This window comes from Epargyreus clarus, unplaced genomic scaffold, assembly GCF_041222505.1.
Source record: "Epargyreus clarus isolate Ecla_fem2 unplaced genomic scaffold, WU_Ecla_fem_2.2 ptg000024l, whole genome shotgun sequence".
Taxonomy (NCBI): domain Eukaryota; kingdom Metazoa; phylum Arthropoda; class Insecta; order Lepidoptera; family Hesperiidae; genus Epargyreus; species Epargyreus clarus.
The window spans coordinates 3966613-3991827 of NW_027332231.1; the positions used below are offsets into that span (position 1 = coordinate 3966613).

At 33.1% G+C, this 25215-nt stretch overlaps 2 protein-coding genes across 5 annotated transcripts in view; one reads left to right on the top strand and one right to left on the bottom strand.

Annotated features, from left to right (window-relative positions):
* LOC140752600 (uncharacterized) lies at nt 1–15192 on the bottom strand. Of its 3 annotated transcripts, none has more exons than XM_073086950.1 (8): nt 10720–10905; nt 10488–10621; nt 10200–10361; nt 7491–7723; nt 4867–5686; nt 4165–4391; nt 3189–3449; nt 1–1778 (listed from the first exon to the last, which is right to left on the bottom strand). In XM_073086950.1, the coding sequence occupies exons 2-8, from the start codon at nt 10547–10549 to the stop codon at nt 1414–1416; spliced, it is 2130 nt and encodes a 709-aa protein (XP_072943051.1). In that variant the 5' UTR covers nt 10550–10621; nt 10720–10905; the 3' UTR covers nt 1–1413. The 3 variants fall into 3 exon arrangements, with proteins under 3 accessions (XP_072943051.1, XP_072943050.1, XP_072943052.1); XM_073086949.1 differs by having other exon boundaries at nt 10488–10633; nt 10720–10904; XM_073086951.1 differs by lacking the exons at nt 10488–10621; nt 10720–10905 and adding an exon at nt 15076–15192.
* LOC140752602 (alpha-N-acetylgalactosaminidase) overlaps nt 11047–25215 on the top strand; it is a 19542-nt gene continuing 5373 nt past the window's right edge. Inside the window, exons 1-5 of one of the 2 annotated variants that reach the window (XM_073086956.1) lie at nt 11047–11154; nt 17386–17534; nt 23055–23229; nt 24123–24297; nt 24754–24836. In XM_073086956.1, the coding sequence (XP_072943057.1) occupies nt 11143–11154; nt 17386–17534; nt 23055–23229; nt 24123–24297; nt 24754–24836 (594 nt within the window). In that variant the 5' untranslated portion in view covers nt 11047–11142. Of the gene's footprint in view, nt 11155–15213; nt 15338–17385; nt 17535–23054; nt 23230–24122; nt 24298–24753; nt 24837–25215 lie in introns of those variants that run through there. The other variant, XM_073086957.1, reaches the window with a different exon arrangement.

Sequence of the window (25215 nt, forward strand, 5' to 3'; positions counted from 1 at the left end):
TTATTTCTTACAAATGTGTTTTATTTCGTAAAAGCCTTATAAAATAGTGCATTGTTAAAAAAACGTACATTATGCTTTACAGTATTGACTAGTAGAAAATAATTATTGGATATTCATTGCAATAGCAAAATATCCGAAATACCGACATAATCTAAAAATCAAAGTTATTAAAATGTCAAAAAGGTAGAATTAAAACTTATTAATGCCAATGAAATTAAAATGGTAACTTAAATAATATTTAGATACTAAAATACATGGTGCAATAAATAGGTACAATTTTATTATTATTAAACCTTAGTTCCGAATAAATTACATAGGTATAGTCCGCGCCAAGCTGCTAGTCCGTTCTGAAGTTGTTGCGAGCAGGTGTAGTCATACAATTTGCTATGGCGACGCGATTCATTTCTATACTCAGAGTGGATAACAGTTTTACCCGGACTATAAAATAAAATTGGTTAAAAAGTGAAAATAGGACATTACAAAGCATAAACGGTCATAAATGTCATCGTAAAAAGTCAATTGATAACAAGGTACAAACATTTCTTTGGTTATAATTTGTAACAGATTATGTAGGTACAAGGTACAAGTTAGTAAGTTGAGATTGGTGCAATGAAGTTTGGTATAAGTTAATATAACATTATAAAATACCGTAAATTATTTATAATACTATCAAAATTCTTTACTTGTCATTTAATTGATGAGATCTTAAAACTTAAACACAAACAGGTTCAAATAAAAATGAGCAAAAAAATGTTTAATGAAAACGTAGAACAAATGATTCTTTTTAACCGACTTCGTTGAAAAGATTAACTTTTTACTGGCTTCCTAATTTTACTATTATTAATAAAACATGTACATTAGTCTAGTCAATGTTTTAACAATTGTGAAATGATCAATTTTATTTCAGTCTAATTAAAAAAAATAGAACAATTATATTATTATTACTATATTAAATTATGTAGTTTTCCAATAAAGTAACTGAACTTCCAAATTAATAAATACAAGTATTATTAGTATTAGTAATTGACAGGTAAATAATTTTAATTTACGATCGAAATTAATATATGTTAGTACGTAACTAAATAATACTGCAAAAAAAAACAACTAGGCGCTTAAACAGCCGAAGTCGACGTAACTAATTTCGTTATCACATACGGAAATATCCTTTATATCCAATTTTCAAATACATATTACATCCATTTAACCTAATTTCTTAGCAATTTATGCCCATTACATTGATTTCAAAATAAATTATCTTTAGAATACCAGGCAAGCATAGTTTAAAAGTAGTATCGAATATACAAATATTTCTTAGTTAAGGAAACTGTAATATCCCTACAAACGCGTAGAGATATTGTCTACACTTAATTTACTTGTATACTACAACAAATATACAAAACAATACAATATACATCAGTCTATATCATCAGGTCTCAATTGCCTTTCGCCTTCGCTGAGAAAGATCAACATTGCTTTATACAATAGATACAACCCAAGCATTCTCCGTTCTTTCAGAGGCCAGGACGCGGCAATGCCATAATAATTGCCACATTTCAAATTCTTCAAGTTATGGACCCCTAATACATCGATCATAGCCGCTTCGTAAGTGTACGCCTCCGCGGGTATAACGTTTTGGAAAATGTGTAAGCATATGACACCTACTTTGTCTTTCCAGATGTCCAAAATGTGCTGTACCTTTTTGTCTTTCGACGTTGTGAAGTCTCGCTTCCATAGAGTTAATGCTTGATAGAGGTGAGAATATGGCCGTGAGCGTTTACCTGAAAAAAAAACCAATATTCGAATGAACACATTGTATATTATTGATAAAATATCTTTTTATTATTATTAATCGCTCTATCCAATTGTTTTGCCTACAAAAGTCGAAAATTAACATTTCTAGGCAGAATCTTAAATAATTTACTAGGCAAAAATTGTATGGATAGATTGATTTGATTATGGGTGTAAAAACAAGCCTACGTATTTGGAAAGATAACACATAACTCCCTCACCCCATACCCTTAATTTTACAACTAAAAAAAGACGTATCAAAATCTGGTTGGATTTATTGGAAACCATTTGTGTCTTATAAAAATAGATTGGTGGTCTTATCAAAAAGAAAATTTCTCAAATAATAGATTTGAAATTGCATGAGCATTAACCTTGGTTTCAAGCCGTGTTAGTAGCATTAAGGTTATAGATTAGCAATAACGGTTAATTATCTCTTGAACTACAGTTGATATGATATAACACTGTTATATAAGTTATCAATGTCTCTGTAAATAGTAAATAACAGTAATAATAGGTATAGATAACTTTCAATAACTTGTTTATTTGTATTATTAATCATACGCAACAGTTTTTATTACGCGAAGATTACTTAAACTAATAGATACACTTGGAGTTTTCAGTGTGTATTGCTATGGCCGCTATAACAACAAATATTAAAGTACCCATATAAGGAACTGGTATTTTTCGTACTAATTATTGAATCGTAATCGTAAGACATATGCGCCATAAAAATACAATTAACAAATACAAAAAATAAAAAATTGCTAGTATGAAATTATTAAATATGTGATCATCGTGACGTCTTTAATGTTGAGATGTTTTTTTTCAATACCCTCCAATAACAAATATAAAAACATTGTCATCGTGTCGTAACACGCCGACCCACTAGTTTTAGTCAGTTCGATCTTAGACTCCGACTAATGCACACGCGTTGTCGTGCTCGGTGGGACGTTGTTGGGTGTTTTAATTATAAGAAAGTGAATTTATAGTAATTCTTTTAGGACCAACAACTGCCTAATTATACCTTCGTTTACAAATTAAAAATTCCGAAGAGTTGCCTTGTGTATTTCTCACAAATATGTTAAATTTTTCACTGTTCAATAGTTTATAGATTTTTTGCAGATAGACTTCGTGCATTATAACTAGTTGGTTACAGGTGTCCATGGATAAAATGACCACATACCATGAGGTGAATTGCATGCACATGATGTACCATTGGCAAATTACTTAAATCAGAGATTCCATGCCAGCATTCCTGCGATTCGAACCGGGGACCCTCCGAGAGGCAGAGTTTTAAACATAGTTATCATTGCTTGTTAAAATAATAAAGTCCTTTAGAAATCACTTACTTGTTTTGACATTTCTAAAGAAATAAAAAAATACTATTTATAAATACCAACCTTTCCCGACATAGAATATAGAGTTGATGAACGTAACCCAGGATATATGAGTGTTCTGTTTGCCGGCTTTCGCAGGAAGATTCCCAGTTAACCGTGGATCCAATAGGAGATATGTGAAAGATGTTTTAGCGGTCCCTTCTCGCCACTTCTTGTTACTATTTCCAAAATCAGCCTGAGCTTTGCTCTCTAACTCTATAAACGGTGAGAGGTTTTGCATCCAGTGTGCTGTTTTGAGGGATTTTTCCAGTTCTATGCTGTATGCTGTAAATGGAAAAAGTTCAACCTTTGAAATCATTTAGTGAATACTACCAAGACAACACAGCTCACTGAATTAGTGTACATATAACCCTATTAACACAGAATAAATATAGTTCAAAAAACTAAAAAACACGCTTTTATGATGAAATCAACTAAAAAGTAGAAAAGTATTCTATTTCATTCTTTCATACATGCAGGGTAAGATAAGGATGTATGTTGATCTCTTTCTACTGAAAAACGGAGTTACTCACTGACAAACACACAAGTGAAGCAAATATAAAGCGTGTAAAAAGACAATTTTTTTTTGAAAATTCATTCAAATGTGACTATCTTGGTATTTGTTATTTTTTAATATGCAAGAAAGAAAGTAGTTAATCTGATGTTCTACCTTTGTGAAGTAGAACGGCAGGTTTACTTGCTAATTTTAATGTTTTCAACACCATATTTAGTAAAATTAAAATTACAACTATAAAATAAAATTACTCAAAAGTATAATAATGACATGATTAAGTCAAATATTATGACACCTTAATGACATACTATTCATAAATAAAATAGGTTTTCTAAATTAAACCTTATGAGTCAAATTGGCAATTAAGACATTCACTCTACTCATACCCATTTTTTGACTCAACTTATCATCACTCATCGCATTGTCACAACACTAGAAACTCTACCATACCAACATACTGGCACACAAAAAAAACAAACAACTCACTCTTCCCATCCGCCTTCACAACAATAGGATCCTTCTTCAACGCCTTCAGTTTCTTCAGGTACAATGTCCTGGTGCTGTCCTGTATGGGACCCGGTCGGAAGCCGCGCTTCATCAGCTCAGCTCTGAGGGTGTCGTTGTCATACTCCATCGAGGTGGGTAAGGACGATGCCACTGAGAGTATAGTCTGGTCTGGTGAGTTCGTGTCAGCCGTATCGTCTACTGGCAGCCTGGAATTTTATATTGAAAAGCAAATTTTAAACGGGATCCCGTTTTTTTTAATTAACTTCGAAAATTTTAGTGAATCCAAATTAAAAAAAAAAATCCATATTTTTTTATATCAAATCCCAAATTTTATAAACCTATCAATTTTTTTTACAAAATCCAAATATAAAAGATGCTGTTTAATCCCAATTTTAATTGCGTCATTGCGATCGATATTCTTATTTTTCAACTGAGCTAAAATTTAGCGATATAAACTCTCAAACATTAATCAAAATATTTTTCCACTATATTTAATAAAAAAATCCTCAGTTATTATTTTTTATTACATGGATTACTTTAATTCTTTTGTTTACAACCCGTCATTAATAAAATTTATCAATCTTAACCAATTTCTACTTCATTAAATTCTTTTAATCACTATCTACATCATTTTTCATATTTCGGAATGGTTAGATTTATGGACAAATGAAGTTTACTCACACAACAGGCGACACAAGCAGTCTCCTTTCGATGAGCACTACATCTTCCTCTGTATCCTCGTACTTATAATCCTCATGTATGCTTGCCAAAACAATATTTCCTCCAGAGTAGTTACTGCTCACACCACTACTCGCTGATGATCTCCTGGTATTACCATTCACGTCTGATACATCACTGTATGAAGAGAGCCATTCATTTGTCTTATTCTGAACAACTATTACCGCTTTATCTAAATCATTAGTTTCATTTAACGATGTTGTATTATCTTTTATTTTCATTTTCCGAAACTCTGAGCTTAACGACCGAGTCTCTTCGTTCAAACATTTTGGTTTCTGCTTCTTCAAACTACTCTTCGATTTGTAGTTTATATGCGTTATGCAGTTCGGCGATCCGGGTAACGAGAAGTTTTCGTACACGCTCATTCTTTGTCTTTCCTTGTGATCTGAGTTACTTAAAGATTCCTTACTTCTATCTGAGGTGATATCTAATCTACAAACTCCACTTATTTCTACTTCGCCAGATTTGCGAGAAAAACATGTTTTAAAGGTAGTGTTAGTTTCGTTCAAGTCACTTGGTCTGTTATCTTTCGTGATATCATAAGGTAAGGATAAGTCTGTCGATCTCCACGGCGCGGATTCATTGTCTAAAGTATATGTTTCTGTTAGGATTGTCGGGTACAATTTGTTCATCACTAGACTGGTTTTCTCGCACCAGTCGCGTACCATCTCTGATTTTCTGCTTATTGAATTTTTGCATAATTCGTTGTCTGCTACGGGTCCGTATTCTGCGACCATTTGGTCTGTTGTCACTAATATCTTATCTGAAAAGGAGAATTACTATTATATTGTATATGATAAAACCCTTTTTGGTTCGACTACGGCGGCACACACTATTTCATCAAAAAATTGCAATGGGAATTATTGCCGCGTTCTAGTTTGAACATACTTTCAACTTCCAAGGCATTTCAGTTCAGTCCTCAGGTATAGCGGCGCATCTATGGCCGCTTTCAGGTAGGAATCTATTCGTATCTGGGGTTGATTACAGATGTTCATGGACGGCAGTAGCCACAATTGGATGGACAGCATGTTCGTCTGCTACATATTATAAAAAAACGTTCTTCTTATGTCAGTTCATATACGTATTGTTTCGTAATTAAAAAAATACGTAAGTATTTTATTCCATTATTATTATCCTTATTAAATAGGAGAAATACAGATATTATCGCAAAAATATGTATTACAATTGTTGCATAAAATGTGCAACCTTTTAAAAGTATTTCGTTTTGATCATTAATATTATCGTCATTTCATTTTCCCATTGCTAGGCCTGAGTCTCCTTTCAGAATGTGAAGGCTATGTCAGCCTATAGCAAATATGTAGGCCATATTCCATAACTTTAGCCAAATACGGTGTCGTGGATTTTAAGCTTTACGTAAAAGCTTATTTCCCATAACTGCATGCATGCATTAAAATTTTCCATATTTTCCTTCACCATTAAAGCCGTTAATAAAAAAATAGACAATTTAAAAATCAGAGTTGCGTGCCTAGATTTCAAACTTAAACATTTAGTACGAGAAGTTGAAAATTGAATGTCATATCAAGAACCTATTGTCGCTTTTTCGATTTGACTCTATTAAAAGACAACGAAAAAATTCAATGGGCCGATATGCTTCGAGAAAAGAATGGTACGGCCGTGCCGCTTTTTTGGCTCGACTTAGCGGAGGCACTGCCGTGCCTCCAGATGTAAATTTTGTCGACGTCATCATTTGCATAATTTTAAACAACGAATAAATAACGAAATAGACTCCTTATTAGGACTTCCGTGTGAAGATTATTAATATCCATAGATAACGGATATCGTGAGCACGTCGTAGTATGCGGAAGCAGTAAACTGCATGCCTAATTAGGCAATAGGCATGGTGTGTCATGGGATATATTTGGTTTGACTGTTTTAATACCAGACAATGTATGTTTTGTTATAGGAGTCAATTTGAATATTTTTATGTAAATTGGTCTGTGTCAATACGATTCTAACAATTATATATTTTGTTTGAAGGTGGTAGAATCCTTCGTGGCTCAACTCCGGCGGCACCATCGCCACAACTATTTCTGCCTAATAACAGCAGTGTTAGTCGCTGCTATGATCCGTTTTGAAGAGTGTGGTAAGGGAGACATACTTTTCCGAGGCGTTCCAGCTTAGTCCTCAGGGGTAGCGGCGCATCTGTGGCCGACCTCAGGTAGGAATATGTAATCCTATCTGGGGTTAATTACAGATGTCCATGGGCGGCAGTAGCCACTTACCATCAGGTGGACTGCATGCTCGTCTGCTACTCCTATATTATAAAAAAATAAAATTGAGTAAAATTGATTCCAAGTGTAGTAATACACTTAAAATTCTTAAGGTCTTCTGTTGTAGCAAATAATAAATCAAACAGCGTAGTCAGAGGCAACTGCCGCCCCTGGATGTATATCAAACCAAGATAGGATCATCTGCGGTCGGACAGAGTAAGTTGCTACTCTTGAAGACAAAGATCACCTCAATGTAAGACAGCTGGCTTCCACACTGAATCACCAAAACGCAACTTCACATTAACACGTTAATGAATCCACTTTTTGAAACCTTACCTAAGTCCAAACTATAAGCACACTGGGTGCCCCAACAGTCCTCCATCTGATCAACAACATTGTGCAAGTAGTCGTACACTGGCCACTGCTGCTCGCGCGCCGCATAGTCGAACGCCGAGTACCCATCCATATCCCGTCTACTTGCGTCCCCCCCGCATCCTATGAGCAGCTTCAAGTTCTCCACCCTGCCCCATATCGCTGCTATGTGCACCGGAGTCACGCCGTCGTCATTGCTGGAAGATGTCATCATTTAAAAATATTAAAATAAGTAATGGTAGCAATGTATAGATATGTTACAAAAATAATGATATATAGATATTTATGCAACCTTCAATATTAAGGGTATCAAGAAAACAATAATGCCATCACATGTCTCTACATTTTGTTTTATGGTGTTGAGGGTGTTAATCAATATGTGCATACAGGGGCCCTGTATATATACAATTATTGTTTGCAACTAATAATAATGTAGTAAGTAGTAGTAATAATAAGTTGTAGAATGAAACAATAAGATGTCTTATATATGATCATATCATGGATGTTAATGCCTAAGGCATTGCCTATCCATTGATGCTTATATAATATTAATGTGTAAATGAATTATCTATAAAAAATAATAATACAAATATTGTATATGAAATCCCCAAAATAATAAAATTGATTATATTACCTACTAGATAAGCCCTACACCGTATTTCCCACTTTGTTATCTCACTATTAAGCTTTGATAAGGATTGTTTATTAAAAATAACTAACTAATCTAATAAATCCATTATCGCACACTCAATTTAATTAAGTGACATATTTAGTTTCCATTCCAAATTAATTAATTCAATAATAAAATTTACCACAATGGTACATACTATCAGAGTAATATTTTTCACTTAAAAATTAAAAATGCTAGATCAAAAGTAATAAATATCAATAGGAAAATTGCTTACTTAAGCTAACTGTAGTTTGACCTCCCATTCAAAAGTCCCTTTCTTAGAATGGAAAGCATGTTAGATTATTATTTATGCCTGTGTAGGAGGGTAATGGTCAGCTCCACCCACACGGGGTAATCAAGTGAATGTTGGGCAACACTTGATCACCTCTGAGATTAGGAAATGTGGTGCAATACAAATTTTTATTGTTTCCTGTGCTGAGTGGGTGTATGTTGCACAATATTTCCAGCAATATATGACTCATAGTTAACATTTTGTTAATTATTTTGCCACCTACACAGGTTACCTAATTTTAAATAGGTAATAATGGAATTTTAAACAAAATAATATTGTTATCTTTTTTATTTTTCTGGGTGTCTTTTTATTATTTTTTATTTTATTTTTTAAAATAACATTTTTTGGAGTCCTGTATTTTATGTAAACATTGTATTCAACTTTTTTATTTTCTTTACATTATATTTAAGTACACCTTTCGAAATTAACTTTTTTTAAAATCAATATTTTTATATTGTGTTAAAAAGTATTTACACTTTTTTATTTTAACTAAGTCTATTTAAGACTACCATCATGTTAAATGCAGAATATAAAAAAATACCTAACAAGCTAATTGCCATACTATTATGCAACTGTATGAGTAGGTGTCCATATTAAAGACTGCACCTGCTCCAACAAGAATTGTAAGAAGAAAAGGCAATGTGTTCATTTAGCAGCTGTGAGTTTGTGTACAGTCATCAAGCAAAGTAGCTGAGCAGATGTTTCTCATTATATTTAAAGTGTGTGCTATATTTATGCATTGGTTAACTTATGCCACCTGCAAATATGAACTATAAGGATATGTTATGTTACACATATGTTTTAATTTATAAGAAAACATACAGTGCAAACTAACTTATTTACAATATAAATTAAATAGTTTATTGTCATATAATATTTAAATATATTTTTATGGAATATGGTATGCCACATATTTTTTTTATAAGATTGAATTTGCAATGAGCATTCCATGTGATGGTAAGAAATAATTGCTGTCCATGGTGATCTTTAACCAACTTCATATAGAACATCTAAAGCTGATCAGAGTTGTGTGGTTGCCCCTGAAGACTAGGATGGGCTCCTCATATATAACTTAGCCGGCATCCTCACAGAACTGCTTCACACAGAAGTAGTTGATATATTGATACCTCTGCATTTTATGGGATCTATCCTCCTCCAATCTGCATTGGAGTAATTGTGGGGAAAGACCCATGCCCAGCAGTGGAACATAAATGTTAGGGTAACATGTATAGTATAAAAAATTATTACATTAAAAAAATATATTGAGTAATATTTTTTATTATTATTTAAAACATTCAGAAACAATATTTTTTTTTTGCAGAAAGATTTTAGAAAAGGAGACATCAACAAATAATTATTATGTTGCAATATATTTTGCAATAACGGTCCATAACACTGTCTCATGTAATTTGCCAATAAGAAAGCAGAACATCTTTTGGATAATCGATAAGCAATATGACCAGTAAAACGTAAAATTAAAAATAAATCTAATATCAATTTATATTTTTTCAACAGAATATTAATATTCACTACATATAAAACATTTCCATTAATATTTCAAAAATTAAGTGATGCATGGACAATGGTAAAAAAAATCAGTTTTATACTTAATAATTTTAACAAATAATTAATCAAATAACCGAATCTATATAGAGTAAAAATATTACAATGTTAGTGTGTTTTAGAAAAATACAAAAAATATAGTACTCACCTCATATTTGGATCTCCTCCATGTTTCAGCAATAATTCGGTACATTCTCTGGATTTATCCACAGGCTCAATTCCTACTGCTAAATGTAACACTCCTATACCTTTGGAAGGTAAAATCATATTCAAATCTACATTATTATCCAACAGGAATCTGTGAACTGATCTGCAAAACAAAAAAAAAACAATTAAGTTCGTATTTGGAATTTACTAAACTTTAAAATTTATAATATAAATTCATTAACTTCTCTATCTTTCATTCAAAACACTGAAAACTGACAGAAATATTTACCTTACATCGCCACATTGTATCAAATCGTAAAGTTTAAACAACTCTTTGTACGTCGTACCCATAGCTTTTGAAAATAGAAACTAAATAAAAGTTACACAGACAGTTCGCGTTCGCGACTTGTAGGTCTTCATTTCCTGCGGGATTTCCTGTTGCCAATATCACTTTTATTTTTAGAACATAATACTACATAAACAATTTCTCTTTGTTCTCGTATGAAACATGGAAAACGCACCTATAACTTACGGGTAATCATAGAAAATTACTGCCCGTCACATTTTTACTCGTTTGTTTTTCATAACTTTTCAAATTAACGTCACGGTCTCACGCACAGCAATCTTTTGTTTACGTTTGGCCGGTTAACGTTCCGTTCCACGCAATGCGTTTGTAAAGTTTAGTGGAAACTGGAATGTAATGTAAAACTTTTCAGTAATGTTGATATATAGAGTATACAGACAATTACGACTTCGATTAATGTTAAAACTTTGATAAATAAATAATCACGAAATGTATTATGACTTTACAATGTCATCTTAATATGACAATAAACCTACCGTAAAACGAAGAAAGGAACGTGTTGCAAAGTTCCGAAAGTTCGTTACCCATGCGTTTGTTTACATTCATGTTGCAAGTTTATACTACGTTACGAAATTGAATCATGAAGCCATACGTGAGTTAATTGAGAAATATATGTACTAGAAATGAGCTTTTACAACTTTATTTTTCTTTCCCTAACCGCCGCGCGGCACAACTAGTTTATAAATAGGCATGAAATAGGCATAGATTAATAAAATACGTAAAATAGGTTTGATAATAAAAAAAAACTTAACATAATTAAAAATTCTAAGAAAGATATAAATAAGTATTTAGGCGTTTAATTATATATTTTTAGAGTAACGCACATGAAATTGCCCTGTTATGTAAGAAGTAAAAACACCATCTGTCTGTCTGTTCGTCCGTCTATCTACAAAGCGCTTATCGTTTTATCTATACTTGTATTTTTATTAACAAATTTATCTCGTAGATAGAAAGGATATTGTTAATGATAATATTTTAGGTTTTTTGGTGCTAGAATTTATTTTCTAATTCGTTTAATATTTTAAATCAAAATATATTGAATCAGTAGATATTTGCACTTTAGCAGTTAGTTATTACTTGTTATCAATAGGTACCTAATTATTTATTACCAATTAAGTGTATATATAACATTAATAATAAAAGATTTTTCCTGTTGGGAAATATTCAGTATTTATTTAATAGTTACCTAACATAATAAAATACCTACTTACGTACATAATTGTTTATTTTGATGAGTATGCAGTGCTGTAATGCACCTATGAGTATAATTTAAATTATTGTGTAACAAGTGTATACTCGTATAAGTGTTTAAGCTCAGGGTGCGTGTGACTTACAAAGTTATCATCACTCACTACCTTCGATCAAGAATAAATAAGAATACCAAGTATACTTGATCGAAGCGCACTACTGAGCGCTGTATAATTATAAGAATAAATTTTGAAGAAATCGACTAAGTGCGAATCGTACTCTCACACGAATGGTTCCGTACAGTTCTGTGCTATTACGGTTCAAAAGATAGATCGAATTTTGTGCTAAGTGGACGGACAGTCCAGGGTCCCGTTACACATTTTTGGCCACGGAACTGACGGAACTCTTATAAGCGTCAGTATACAACTGTATGCAATTATAACAGTGCAAGCTTTTTAATTTCCGTTTTCGAACTCTAAATTAGACCATTTCATTGGATACTTCCTTTTGACACACTTATTTGGAAGCGTTTCCGTATCAAATTGGGAATGTTTTGTAATTGCTGTCGTGCAACACGGTTAATCGAATAAACCCGGTCTTCAACATTAGGATACGAAAAGTAAGTTAAGACGAAACTGAAAAAAATAAACTTATTTTTAGTGATATTTTGGAAGTACATTTTAAAACTATAAATGAAGTATAATACAATAAAATGAAAAATGAAAGTTTTATAACCGTCCTTACTTTGAAAAAGGATATCCAGATGATCAATACAATGATAAAATATTATTTAGATAAATATAGAAGGAGATTTATTATATTGAGTATTATAAAGTTTAAATCTGTTTATCTATTTTACGATTTGACAAAGAACTTTATTTTTTACATTTTATTCGAAAAAAAATTGGAGGTACTTTTACTATTATTCTGTCGTAATAGATCATAGATTATAAAAAAATCCTCACTCCTAACAAGAAAATGTAACAATTTTTGAGAATTGAAATAGTTGCGTAAAAAAGTTTTGCCACGTCTCCGTGTTATATGTTCCTAAAATATTTGAAATACTTATTTATTTATTATGCAAATTACCAAGTATTTGTTATTTATTCGTAAATTTTCTCTAAAAATGTTTTTTGTCAAGAATTCAAAAAAATAACTGACAAATCAGCCTTTTGTGGCTTCATTCAATTTCAAGGCGGCGAAGTATCTTTATGTAATAATTAGACTTTTTTTATGTATTTGTCTTTAATAAGTAAAATAGTAGGTACTTTTACTCATCTAAGGTTTTTGTTTAGATTACATTAAAGAAAGGTATTGAGTAGCTACGACATGGTAATAAAAGTAGACGTTTATGTACGTACTTATTTTAAAACCAGCAATGTTTCTATTAGTGTAAGCTCAGTATGGGGGCTCAAGGATAACCCAAATAACTCATTACTAGACACGTTTCTGATATGAAAAGAATTTCATTTACGCATGAACGCACTGCTATTGTTGACATTGATGTAACGATGCATATTTGTTAAAGATAAAAATGCGCAGACATTGGCAGAAATTGACAAGGTATTAAAAACAAAATGTGCACTAAATAATTTGATGTAACAAGTGTTTTATGTACCAAGGCAGTGATAGCCTAGTGGTTAAGAAACTCGGCCTCTCTATCAAGGGGTCCGAGGTTCAAATCCTAGGCATTCACCTCCGATTTTTCAAACTTATTATAATTCACGTGCTAAACGGCGAAGGAAAACATCGTGGGGAAACCTACATACCTAAGAGATTAAAAAAAATCTCAAAGGTATGTGAAGTCTACCAATATGCACTCGGCTAGCGCGGTGGGCTATGGCCTAATCCTTCTCATTGGAGAGGAGACCTATGTCCAGAAGTGGGACAGTAATGGGTTGACACGTGTTTCTAATCAATGATGAACACGTGTTTCTAACTTATGTGCGTTTTTTTTTCTATTTTCACGTACAGTGCAGTTACAAATAAATCAGACAGCGGAGTAATTTTATCAAAACCATATCATTAATTATAACTACGAGTCTATTCGGTAATATCTACGTAACGAATAACTGTTTCGCTCATATGTCTACTCAGTCGTATGAGTGAAACAGTTATTTGCACAGAATTAATAGTTATTCCAAAGACCATTTACAATGAAGTTTATATGTATGTACTTATGGTTCCTTAGAAAAACTTGTTCAATATGAGCATGCACGCTCGCACGGAAGCATGCACACACGTAGCACGCATGTCTAAATTTAAATTATCCTTGATGTCACTTAGGTACAATTATAATATCATATATATAAAATTCTCGTGTCACAATGTTAGTTACTTTACTCCTCCGAAACGGTTTTACCGATTTTCACTAAATTTTATATGCATTTTCATTAGGTCTGAGAATCGGCTACTATCTATTTTTCATATCCCTAAGTAATAAGGGTTGTTCACACTTAACATTTTTCTATTTATATGGCAACACAACGTTTACCGGGTCAGATAGTAATATTATAATAATTTTATGAAAAGCAGCCACGCATGTTATTGCTTTCGTAGGATTGTCTGATCCCATAGTGGGCAAAAACCCAACTAATTTACCTGCATCCTCCAAGGTGAATGACCGCAGATTAGATGAATAGACTTTAAAAATACCTTTATTTTTCGTTTAATTTATATAGTAACTTGAAAATTGGCAGTTATTTAGAAGTCAAATCAGACACATTTTTCCTTATTTATTATTATGCGCGTTTGCAGAGTTATTATGCGCAAGTACCTACTTTATGATTAAACTAGCTGACCCGGCAAACTTTGTACCGCCTCAAAATCTATTTATCAAACATATTTCATATAAAATATAGCCTATGTTACTCGTGGATAATGTAGCTTTCGACTGGTGAAAGAATTTTTAAAATCGGTCCAGTAGTTTTTGAGCCTATTACAATCAAACACACAAACAAAGTTTTCCTCTTTATTTTAGTATAGATAACTTAGGTAGGTACTAGGTACTTTAGGATTTCATAAATCTTTTTGAAAAAATTTTGAAAAAATTAAAACACAGCATTCTTACTAAGATCTAGCTAGCTTACTATGAATTACTCACCAAACTTACAATACATAAGTTCCCCAATTATTCTTTGTACTAAAATGTACAAATGTACTAGTATTAAAAGTATTGACGATAGTTATATACCTCCGAACGCCCTTTACTACCTATAATCAATCTATCGAATGTTTAATTGTTAATAACGGACGGTAGATACCAATAAAAAAGTACAGTACTAGATAGCGAGGTGAAAAAACTTTGAAAAGCACTTGTACTCACAATATGAACAGAATAGATAGTAGCACGCTGGGACGTTTCGCATTCTGAAGTTATCGCGACTCAACAGTTCAACAATGGAATAAATGAAGCTCCTTGTTGTCCCCGATACACTTGTATATATCGTCCAATACAGTCCACTCGTCTGCAAAGCTCAATTGATTTGTACGTTGCTAGTTGCTATAAGGAAAATATTTGTGACTAAAACTTGATAAACATAATAACGTAATAATAGAGAAAGTAGTACTGAAATTGTATTTCTATGGTAAGTCGCATGATTGTCGTATATATTATTAGTTAAATAACATCTATTGTTTACTATTTTTTCGGAATTTTTGAATGTGAAGACAAAGTAAATGCATTTAATTAAATAATGGGCACGGTGCAACCTTGAAAGAATGCATTATTTGTATTTTTTTTAATTTACAATATAAAATGATATCCATATTCTTTTCTCGTATAATATTGATGAGTAGAATATATTTTCATATGTTTTTGTGAGATATTGCGATATTTTTACGTTAGCGCCTGTAACTATATCAATGCAATAACGTAGAATAAACAAAGAAAGTTAACAACATTACAGTATTATTTATTGTATGAAAATGCTGTGTTTTCGTTTATTTGCTATCTAGGTTCAGTAACTGAGTATATACATATAAGTTAAATATAACAATATAGATAAGTATAAGATTCAGAGATATTGTTTCATTTATTCATTGAATAAGTTGAGATCTTAGTTGACCGTATCGAAGCCATAACTAATTCTATTGCTAGGAGTATAATAATAATCCATTTATTTTTAAAGTTATTACTTAATATGTAAGTAAATGGTGATTAATTGTGGTATAATTATATTGGAATCAGTGTATTTTTGCATTTTACGGGGTTACAAAGTCAAAAAAGGTAATGTAAACGTGATGGTTACATTAAATTGTTTTATCTTTTAAAATAATTAAACGTGATTATTGTAGTTGTGTTTTTCATTACTGTTATGGAATATACTTAACTTATATTTTTATTTAATAGTACGTACAAATAATCTTAGTTCACTGACCTCTAACGGCTATATCGTATGTTGTGTATCTACCTCAGATTAATTTTAATACTCTAAAGTACCTACTCAGTCCTTTGACTTCCCCTTTGAGAACAAATTACTTTAAGACCTTATGCTATTATTATAATATAATTAGTATAGCTATTATATTAGTTATGCGATTAGTATTGTAACCTAAATTTAAAAAAAATCGAAGAAATAAAAAAATAACGACAGCCCATTTCATTCACCCTATTCTAAAGTTTAAATAATTGTTAAGTCTTTATAATTTCTATTTACCCATTATCGATTTTAATATTTATTTTAATATAATTTTAAGGGTTAGATAGATAGATAGATAGATAGATAGAATACTCTTTATTGCACACTTACAGATGAATTTAAATAATAGCAAAATACATACACAGGTCAAACAGTATGCAATAGGCGGTCTTATCGCTAAGTAGCGATTTCTTCCAGACAACCTATGCATGAAAAGAAAAAAGAGACAAGCGGAGGAAGAAGGTTAGTGTGCGCGAAGTTAGAGAAGGAATAGGTTATGAAGGACAGGATACATGTAGTATATTAGTGTCAAAACAATAAAATGTGAAATGAAATGTGAAACAATTAAATACAAGCAACAGAAAATGATAAAAAAGCACACATACAAACTGTGACAAAGTACATATGAAAACGACGAAAACAAGGTGGAAATCATAATTTTGAATAATATTTAAAGAGCTGGTTTTTAAATGAATCAAGTGATTCAGCACGACGTATGGCCATGGGTAATTTGTTCCATAAACCAACAGCAACTGTAGAGAAAGAGTTTTTGTAAAATGACGAAGAATGAGCGGGAGTTTGGAGAGAGAGATTTACAGAGGAGCGAAGACAGTGGTCATGTGCAAGGTACAGGTAATGGAAACGGTCTTTTAGATAGGTAGGAGCGATGGGGCTGAACAGCACGCAGTATAGCGCAGAAAGAATATGCATATTCCGGCGAAGTCGGATAGGGAGCCACTTGAGTTTAGTACGATGCTCGGATATGTGGTCATATTTGCGAAGACCAAATATGAAACGAATACATAAATTTTGGAGACGCTCAAGTTTGTTAAGTTGCTCTTCAGTGAGGTCGAGATAGCAAACATCAGCATAGTCGAGAATAGGAAAGAGTAATGAATGAGTTAACGCAATTTCATTGTAATTTTAAGGGTACTTCATCCTCATTCAAGGTTCTTCCATTTGGGCTTTGCATTAAGTTCTTATATTTGTTGTAGATGCTGTTGTTAGTGTTGATAGCACTACAGTTAACATCAACACTCGCTCTGGACAATGGACTGGTACCCACTCCTCCAATGGGCTGGTTGTCATGGCAAAGGTTCAGATGCATCACTGACTGCAAGAAGTACCCTAATGAGTGTATCAGGTAATAATAACACACATAAACAGTAATAATACCACGACTTTTTAACTCCCGACCTTCGAATTGATCGAAGCCTATGGGTTATTAGAGACAGTTTTAATGTAAATTTTATTGATCGAAGCTCCCGACGCAAAAAGAGATGTGTTTATAAAATGTGCCTGTTTGACTGTTGGTATGTCTGTGGTATCGTATCTTATACAGATTATTGTGACTTGATTAAATTGCTGTGTTTCTCTGAATATAATCGGTTCTTTTTAGTTGGAATCATTGTTTTTTTTTTTCATTTTTAATACATTTTTTAATATAGAAGTAGCAAACTACTAAGAAGGAAATATATCAATCAAATCAAATAATTTTTTTATTCAAAATAGGTTCTTTACAGAGCACTTTTGAATGTCAGTACAACTACCACCATTTTACAAGGTGTTTCGTTATGAAGAAGAAGCGGCGAAAGAATAGACGTCTTTAATCGTATATATAGGTTTTGAGTATCTGAGGTCGAAAGATACCTCTGAGTACTAAGTGGGAATCCTTCGTGTATGTACCTCTCCCTCCACCACACCATTCAAACCAGAACACAGCAGCGCTTAACTTATAAGGCAATAAGTGCCTCAAGCGTCGAATCACGAAGGATTCTACCACTTTAATCTGTTGTTATCTTGTTATGTACAGTTATCTTGTAGTGGAGTATTCTAAGCTCGTTCCGGGTTCGATGCCCTCTCGTACAGAATTACACATATCTAATTATACTATAGCGTTTAGACTATTTATGTATTTGTCACTGTATGTAAATGGTGATCATGACATGCGTACGAATAGACCGAATCTATTTATTTATTTTATATTGATATTCCAAATATGTAACGTCGGTGGAATTTTAACATGTTTTTATTATAGACAGCGTTTTTAAGTAAATCATGATAGACGATTTTTTAAAGTAATAATATAATATTTATAACCGCATAAATTATTAACAGTTATTACGAAAATATAACTCCAAAAAATAATCATAATCATTATCTTTATTGCATCATGCAGTTATCAAATAGGTCGTTTAACCCTCAGATAATCAATATAAGTTCAAAAGGTTGTCCACTCAAATCCGACTTGAGCTTTTTTAAATATAAGAGTAGCAGACGAGCATGCAGTCCGCCTGATGGAAAGTGGCTACTGCCGCCCATGGACATCTGTAATCAACCTCAGACAGGATTAGATATTCCTACCTGAGGCCCCCCACAGATGCGCCGCTACCCCGGAGGACTAAGCTGGAACGCCTCGGATAAGTCTGTCTCCCTTACCACACCCTTCAAAACGGAACACAGCAGCGCTTAACACTGCTGTTATTAGACAGAGATAGGTGTGGCGGTGGTGCCGCCGCAAAGGGTTCTACCACCTGTAAAACCACTAATAAATGCTTGACCCACTAATAAATATACATAATCATATGTTTAAAATGACCTACAGTGTGTGGTGTGTAATTTGTGATCCTCAAAACACGATGTTTATCAACTTTCCCTGATGTAGACCGTAGTCTGTGGAGCATCAGAGAAAGCTGTCCTTAATTGATTTTTAAATATTTAAACTCAACATAGGGTTAAGTTAAATAAACTATTGCGTTATGTCTAAGGTTGTATATTTATTTTATGTAGTAATATACTTCAATATGTTATCTCTGTTGTAAAATTTGGTATTTCCATGCAATTTTTATGGTATTCTACGAAGTTACCCCTATGGTATATTTTTATTACTTAGGTAATAAAAGTTTTATGTATATAAAATGAGTTACATAGATAGTAAAAATTTCGTAATCCAGCTTCAATAACTTTGTAACTTTGTTTAAGTGGAAATAGGTTGGCAAAATGTTAGAAATATATTCAAATTATTTAATTATTTTATTAATGCATTATTTTGGGTTATTTGATTTTTATAATAACAGGTGCCCATTTATATAGTCATTGGCTGGTACGATTGTATGAGTCAGCCATACTCGTAAGTCAACATAAAAAGATAAAATGACATTTTGCCCTAAAAGGTGCCGGGCAAGAATTGACAAAAAAAGCTGGAATTTATAAGTTTTTTAGCCCCTAAACAGAGCCGCCGACAAAAGGCGCTCCCCCAATGACATTTTATACTAGACATGTTATACGCCCACTAACTTGAGAGAAAACTTGAGCGAAACTGCTTTGATAGCACACATGCACGTTTTTTATTTTACTTACCTTTAACTACATAGACAAATGTTCTATAAGGGACAGAGCTATTAGAACAATGTGATAAAAAAAGACAACTAGTGTTTGACCTTGCGTTTCAAGTGTACGCAAACGTAAATATTGACCATGGAATATAGTGACCAATGATTACTTCAGTCAAAACGGGACATCGATTTTTTTTATGTCAAATACTTTTTACTTGAAAAAATATAGTTAAAAATAATAAAAAACACGCTTTTATGATAAAATTAACTAAAAAGTAGAAAATAATTTTCAATATAGGTATCATTTAAGGAACAGTAAATAGTATAATTGTGCAAAAAATGTGGGGCGCTTTATGAAAACTGATAAATGGAGCACCCCATGTTTTTTTTCACAATTATACTATTTACTGTTACTTAATTGACAATGGTAACGGTTCATTTCGGAGACAACGGCACGAAGCATCGAAAAAAGGGACTGTCCCGTTAAAAACGGGACGTATGGTGGCTTTCCCATTGATCCGCATGCTTGTCAAAGACAAAGAAATAATGGAACAGAAGGTAAAAAATGTCCAAAACTGTCGATAATAGTTTTAGTATGTCGTTTACGTAGAAATGTTATAGTACAGTTTAACTAAATAAATTATTATTATATAAAAATATAATTTGAAGGAATGTATCTATACAGATGTATCGACTGGTTTAAAATATACGATTTAAAAATTGTTTATATTTATTATCATAGATTAGTAAATATTACTCACTCCTAACAAGAAAATGTACCCAGTTTTGAGAATTGAAATAGTTGCGTAAAAAAGTTTTGCCACGTCTCCGTGCTAAAATGTCTCTAAAATATTTGAAATAATTATTTATTTATTATGTAAATTACGCAGTATTAGTTATTTATTCGTAAATTTTCTCTAAAAATGTTTTATTTGTCAAGAATTAAAAAAAAGAACTTACTAATAAGCCGTTTGTGGCTTATTTCAATTTCAAGGCGGCGAAGTATCTTTACTAATCTATGTTTATTATTATCAGTTTTATTTTACACACGACCATTAATTGCAAAGTTGTGTAAATTTTATAAATGTACTAGCTGTCCTTGCAAACATTGTGTTGCCATATAAATAAAAAAAATGTTAAGGGTGAACAACCCTTATCACTTAAGAGATATGAAAAATAGATAGTAGCCAATTCTCAGACTTACTGAATATGCATATAAATTTTGGTGAAAATCAGTAAAGCCGTTTCGCAGGAGTAGGTACAGTAACTAACATTGTGACATGAGAATTTTAAATATAAGATTCTAATTTTACCGTGGTCTTTTTGAGGATTAATTTCTGGCTATACAAAGATTGTTTATTAAATTATGTTTAGGTTAAGGAAGAAATACGACCTTAATGATTGAAATATTTATTCAATTAAAGAAATTTTAAAATACCGTATACTATCCTATATAAATTTTATGGTAATATTTTTTATTATTTACCACAGGTATCGAAGGAAATTTAGAGATTAGGATACAGAATTTCCCATATATCGATTTTATTTTATTAAAATAATCTATAAAAAGTTATATTTTGACTAAAAACACACTAATATAAAAATTAAGCAGTGGGATTTTAAACTATAACATACGACATATGAACATCGTCAGATTCAATAAAATGTCACTTCTGTTCTGTTGATCTATGACCATGCATTTTACGTCTTTATCACTTTCATTCACAAAAACATACTTTGTCTCTTTCTGGTTACTCACGTAATCATGGCGGATCGAACACGAAAAATAAACAAAATTTAATAATTTCTCTTCATTTACGTGTGATAGGTGATTCCATGAAGTTTGTTTCTTTTTCGAGCATAATTTTTGCATTTACGCATTGCACAAGAAGGCATTTTGAGGCTTAAAATTCAAAATAATGACGTTTAACGTGTTCAGTGACATTCGTGTGTATTACTACGCCGCGCGAGAGCGACTGGAGTCGTTTCAACTCGTTTTACACCACTTGACGTATTTTGTATGTTTCAAGTTTTGCCCGCTTGTGGCGTATCTTCAGGTTATAGATCAATGCGCTCCCCCCAATAATTTATTTTACTCAATGAATGAATGTGAGTGAACACAAAAGTAAAGTCAGATAAAAAACTTCCAAAAATAAATTTTATCAAAAATAATAAACAAAAACAAAAACAAAATTAAACAATTCTGCTATCAGTACAAGAAGTGAGGAAGATGCACAATTTTTAAAAAAGCAGTATAAACCGGTTTAAAACAATTAAAAGACGTAATCTGACTTCACACCTACACTATTCATGTGCACTCACACAAATGCAAAGCTCAGTTTAGACCTCGCGGACTTAGCGCTACATTCATGGTTGCAGTTGCAGCTATAACTTTGTAAAGAGGGTGAGTCCACGCGACCACTGTTTCGATCTCTGCGATAAAAAAGGTCTCTAGTCTCACCCCATAGTATGGATCATGACCTTCCCTAAAAAACATTCTGGCCTGTTCTAAGCGAGTGGGGAACCAGGTCCCCTAACCAGTGCGGTGGGGAAGGAGGGATTAGGTTAGGTTAGGTTAGGCTACATTTTTATATTTACGTGGTATAATCTTCGATCACTAATACTTAGTGATCGAAGGGTATAATTAGTTACATGACATTGATTTATGAAAGCGCGCTTAATTTATATTATGTTAATGTCCTATAACTAATTATGCCACTTACTTCGAATTAAGGCCGTAAATAACCGGTTACGGTAAATTAAAGCCGAAGCAATAAATTAATTCAAATATTTTTTGATATTTGAAGGTGGGACGTCGCATATACATATGCACTAACAATGGTGGATCCAGAATCAGACCTTCCCTCTCAAATACAAAATCGTGCCAACCGTGGCTTTTTAATTAGGGTCCTTTTACCGGGACCCTTCAATAAGGGCCCTTTTCCCGTTTTTCCACTTATTTCGGAGGCCTATCCTACCAGGTGGACTGCATGCTCGTTTGCCACTTCAATCTAATAAACCACCACAATCACCTTTTTCTACCTAATAATAACGATGTTAAGCGCTGCCGCTGGTTTGAAGGGTGCAAGGGAGATATACTTTTCCGAGGCGTTCTAGCCTAGTCCTCAGAGGTAGCGGCGCATCTGTGACCGGCCTCAGGTAGGAATCTAATGGTTGATTAGAGATGTTCATGAGCGGTAGTAGCAACTTACTAGGTGGACTGCATACTCGTCTGCTACTTCTATATTATAAATAAAACATAATATAGGTACCTTAATCATTCATTTTCTATTTAAGTATTCATCCATTTCATTTCATTGTCGTTTTAGTGAGGACCTCATACAGAGACAAGCACTGTTAATGGTATCTGAAGGTTACCTGGACGCTGGCTATGAATACGTGGGCATCGATGACTGCTGGCTGGAGAAGGAGCGTGATGCGGACGGCCGTATGGTGCCAGATAGGCACAGGTTTCCTAGTGGTATGAAGAGCCTTTCAGATTTTGTAAGTATTGTTTATATGCGACTTGTTAATATAATCATTGGTACATACCACATGGTCACTGCCGCATAATCACCTGTCAAGTATCATCTTTAACTCACTGTTCCACTGCTGGGCTTTGGTTATATTCACAGCAAAAAAGGTTTAGGTCAGATGGTCACGCGAGTGAAGTGCGGATTGGTAGTTTCACATGCCTCTGAAATATTTTAATATGACTCATACACTTATGTACCATTATATACTATGTTATGTGTTATCCTTAACCGTTAAAGCAAGCAGGCATTATTAAAATATCATCATTCGTGACCAATTCTTTACTTTCCCCATCAATTTGGAAGGTGGTAGAACCCTTTGTGGTTCGACTCCGGCGGCACCACCGCCACACCTATTTCTACCTAATAACAGCAGTGTTAGGTGCTGCTGTGTTCCGGTTTGAAGGGTGTGGTAAGGGAGACAGACTTTTCCGAGGCGTTCCAGCTTAGTCCTCAGGGGTAGCGGCGCATCTGTGGACGACCGCACGTAGGAATATCTAATCCTATCTGGGGTTGATTACAGATGTCCATGGGCGGCAGTAGCCACTTACCATCAGGTGGACTGCATGCTCAGGCTCATCTGCTACTCTTATATTATAAAAAAGAAATCAATATTTTAGACTGCAAATTACACTTCAGGTCATCGATATGTAAAATGGATTTTAGCTATCTTATTAAGTAAGCTTTCGTTTGATATTATAGAATAAGTCAGAAATAGTTTTTTGTTGCTTTATTTGGTATTATGTATTGGTAATTTTGTTACATATTGCACACCTTAGACGCGAGTGGGAGAGGGTGTATGCTCAAGCAGCGGTCGAAAAAAAAACACTATATTACGAATACTATTTACCTTTCGAATTTCAGCTACATTCCAAAGGGCTTAAGTTCGCGATGTACCAGGACTATGGCACCAAGACGTGTGCTGGCTACCCTGGTGTACTGGGCCATGAGGCTTTGGATGTGAAGACTTTCGTGGAATGGGAAATCGACTATCTTAAACTAGATGGCTGTTATGTCGAAACTGACAAAATGGACACAGGTAGATATGATTATAGAAAAGTGATAATTTATGTGTTAACAGAGATAACCTAGTGGTTTGAACTTGTAAATTGGGGGTTTGGGGTTCAAATCCCAGGTACGCTGATTTTGGGGTAATATTTATATTAATCGGCTGTCCCGTTGCTGAGAAAAATGTTCTGAACTGCAGAATGAGAGAGGTTTCGAGTTTAGGCCATATTCCACTTAGCTGGCCACATGCGCCATAAAGCTTTTATTTAAACTCACATTTCTCTAAGTTTCCTCATAATTTTATATAAAGCACAGTAAGCGCACACCAAATACATTGCAGCAAATGATAAAAATCTGTGCCTGGGATTCGAAGTTGGGACTCTCAGCGTAAAACGCCAAGTCAAGCTAAGGCATCACTGAAAAAATTATGTATATGTAATAGCTTACTAAAATATGTCTATTTAACAGATTTTCTTACTAATTACAGGTTATCCAGAATTTGGTAAATTGATGAATGAAAGCGGCCGACCAATCGTGTATTCGTGTAGTTGGCCGGCTTACCAGAAAAAGGTAGGTCTCAAAATTTAACTCACAATGTTTAGTAACTTTGTTCAAATACACTAGCAAGGAATAAAAGGTACATTTACCATGGCTATTCTCTGTAACTCGTTAAAAAATGGCGTACTACAGTTCGTACCTACATGTATTCTGAATCACGCTGTCGAAATTTTCTAGATGTTGATGGCCAAATCTGAAACTATAAGGAATAAATAAAATTTCAAAGAAGTAAAGGCTGATTTTGATAAAATCTAAAACTGAGTAATGAGATTTGATAATATATTGCCTTAGCCGTAATCGAACGAGTTCATTTTGAACTAATCATCTTTAGTATTTCACCATCAGATAAAGTCAATAATACGAATTAAATTATAGGAAGTAGGTACATAGT

Excerpts from the sequence above, each read along its gene's own strand:
- LOC140752600 (XM_073086950.1), bottom strand. The coding sequence starts at position 10,549 with ATGGGTACGACGTACAAAGAGTTGTTTAAACTTTACGATTTGATACAA. Across the intron at positions 10,362-10,487 it reads ATACAATGTGGCGATGTAAG|ATCAGTTCACAGATTCCTGT; the intron begins GTAAATATTTCT and ends TTTGTTTTGCAG. Across the intron at positions 4,392-4,866 it reads CTGCTTGTGTCGCCTGTTGT|GCTGCCAGTAGACGATACGG; the intron begins GTGAGTAAACTT and ends ATAAAATTCCAG.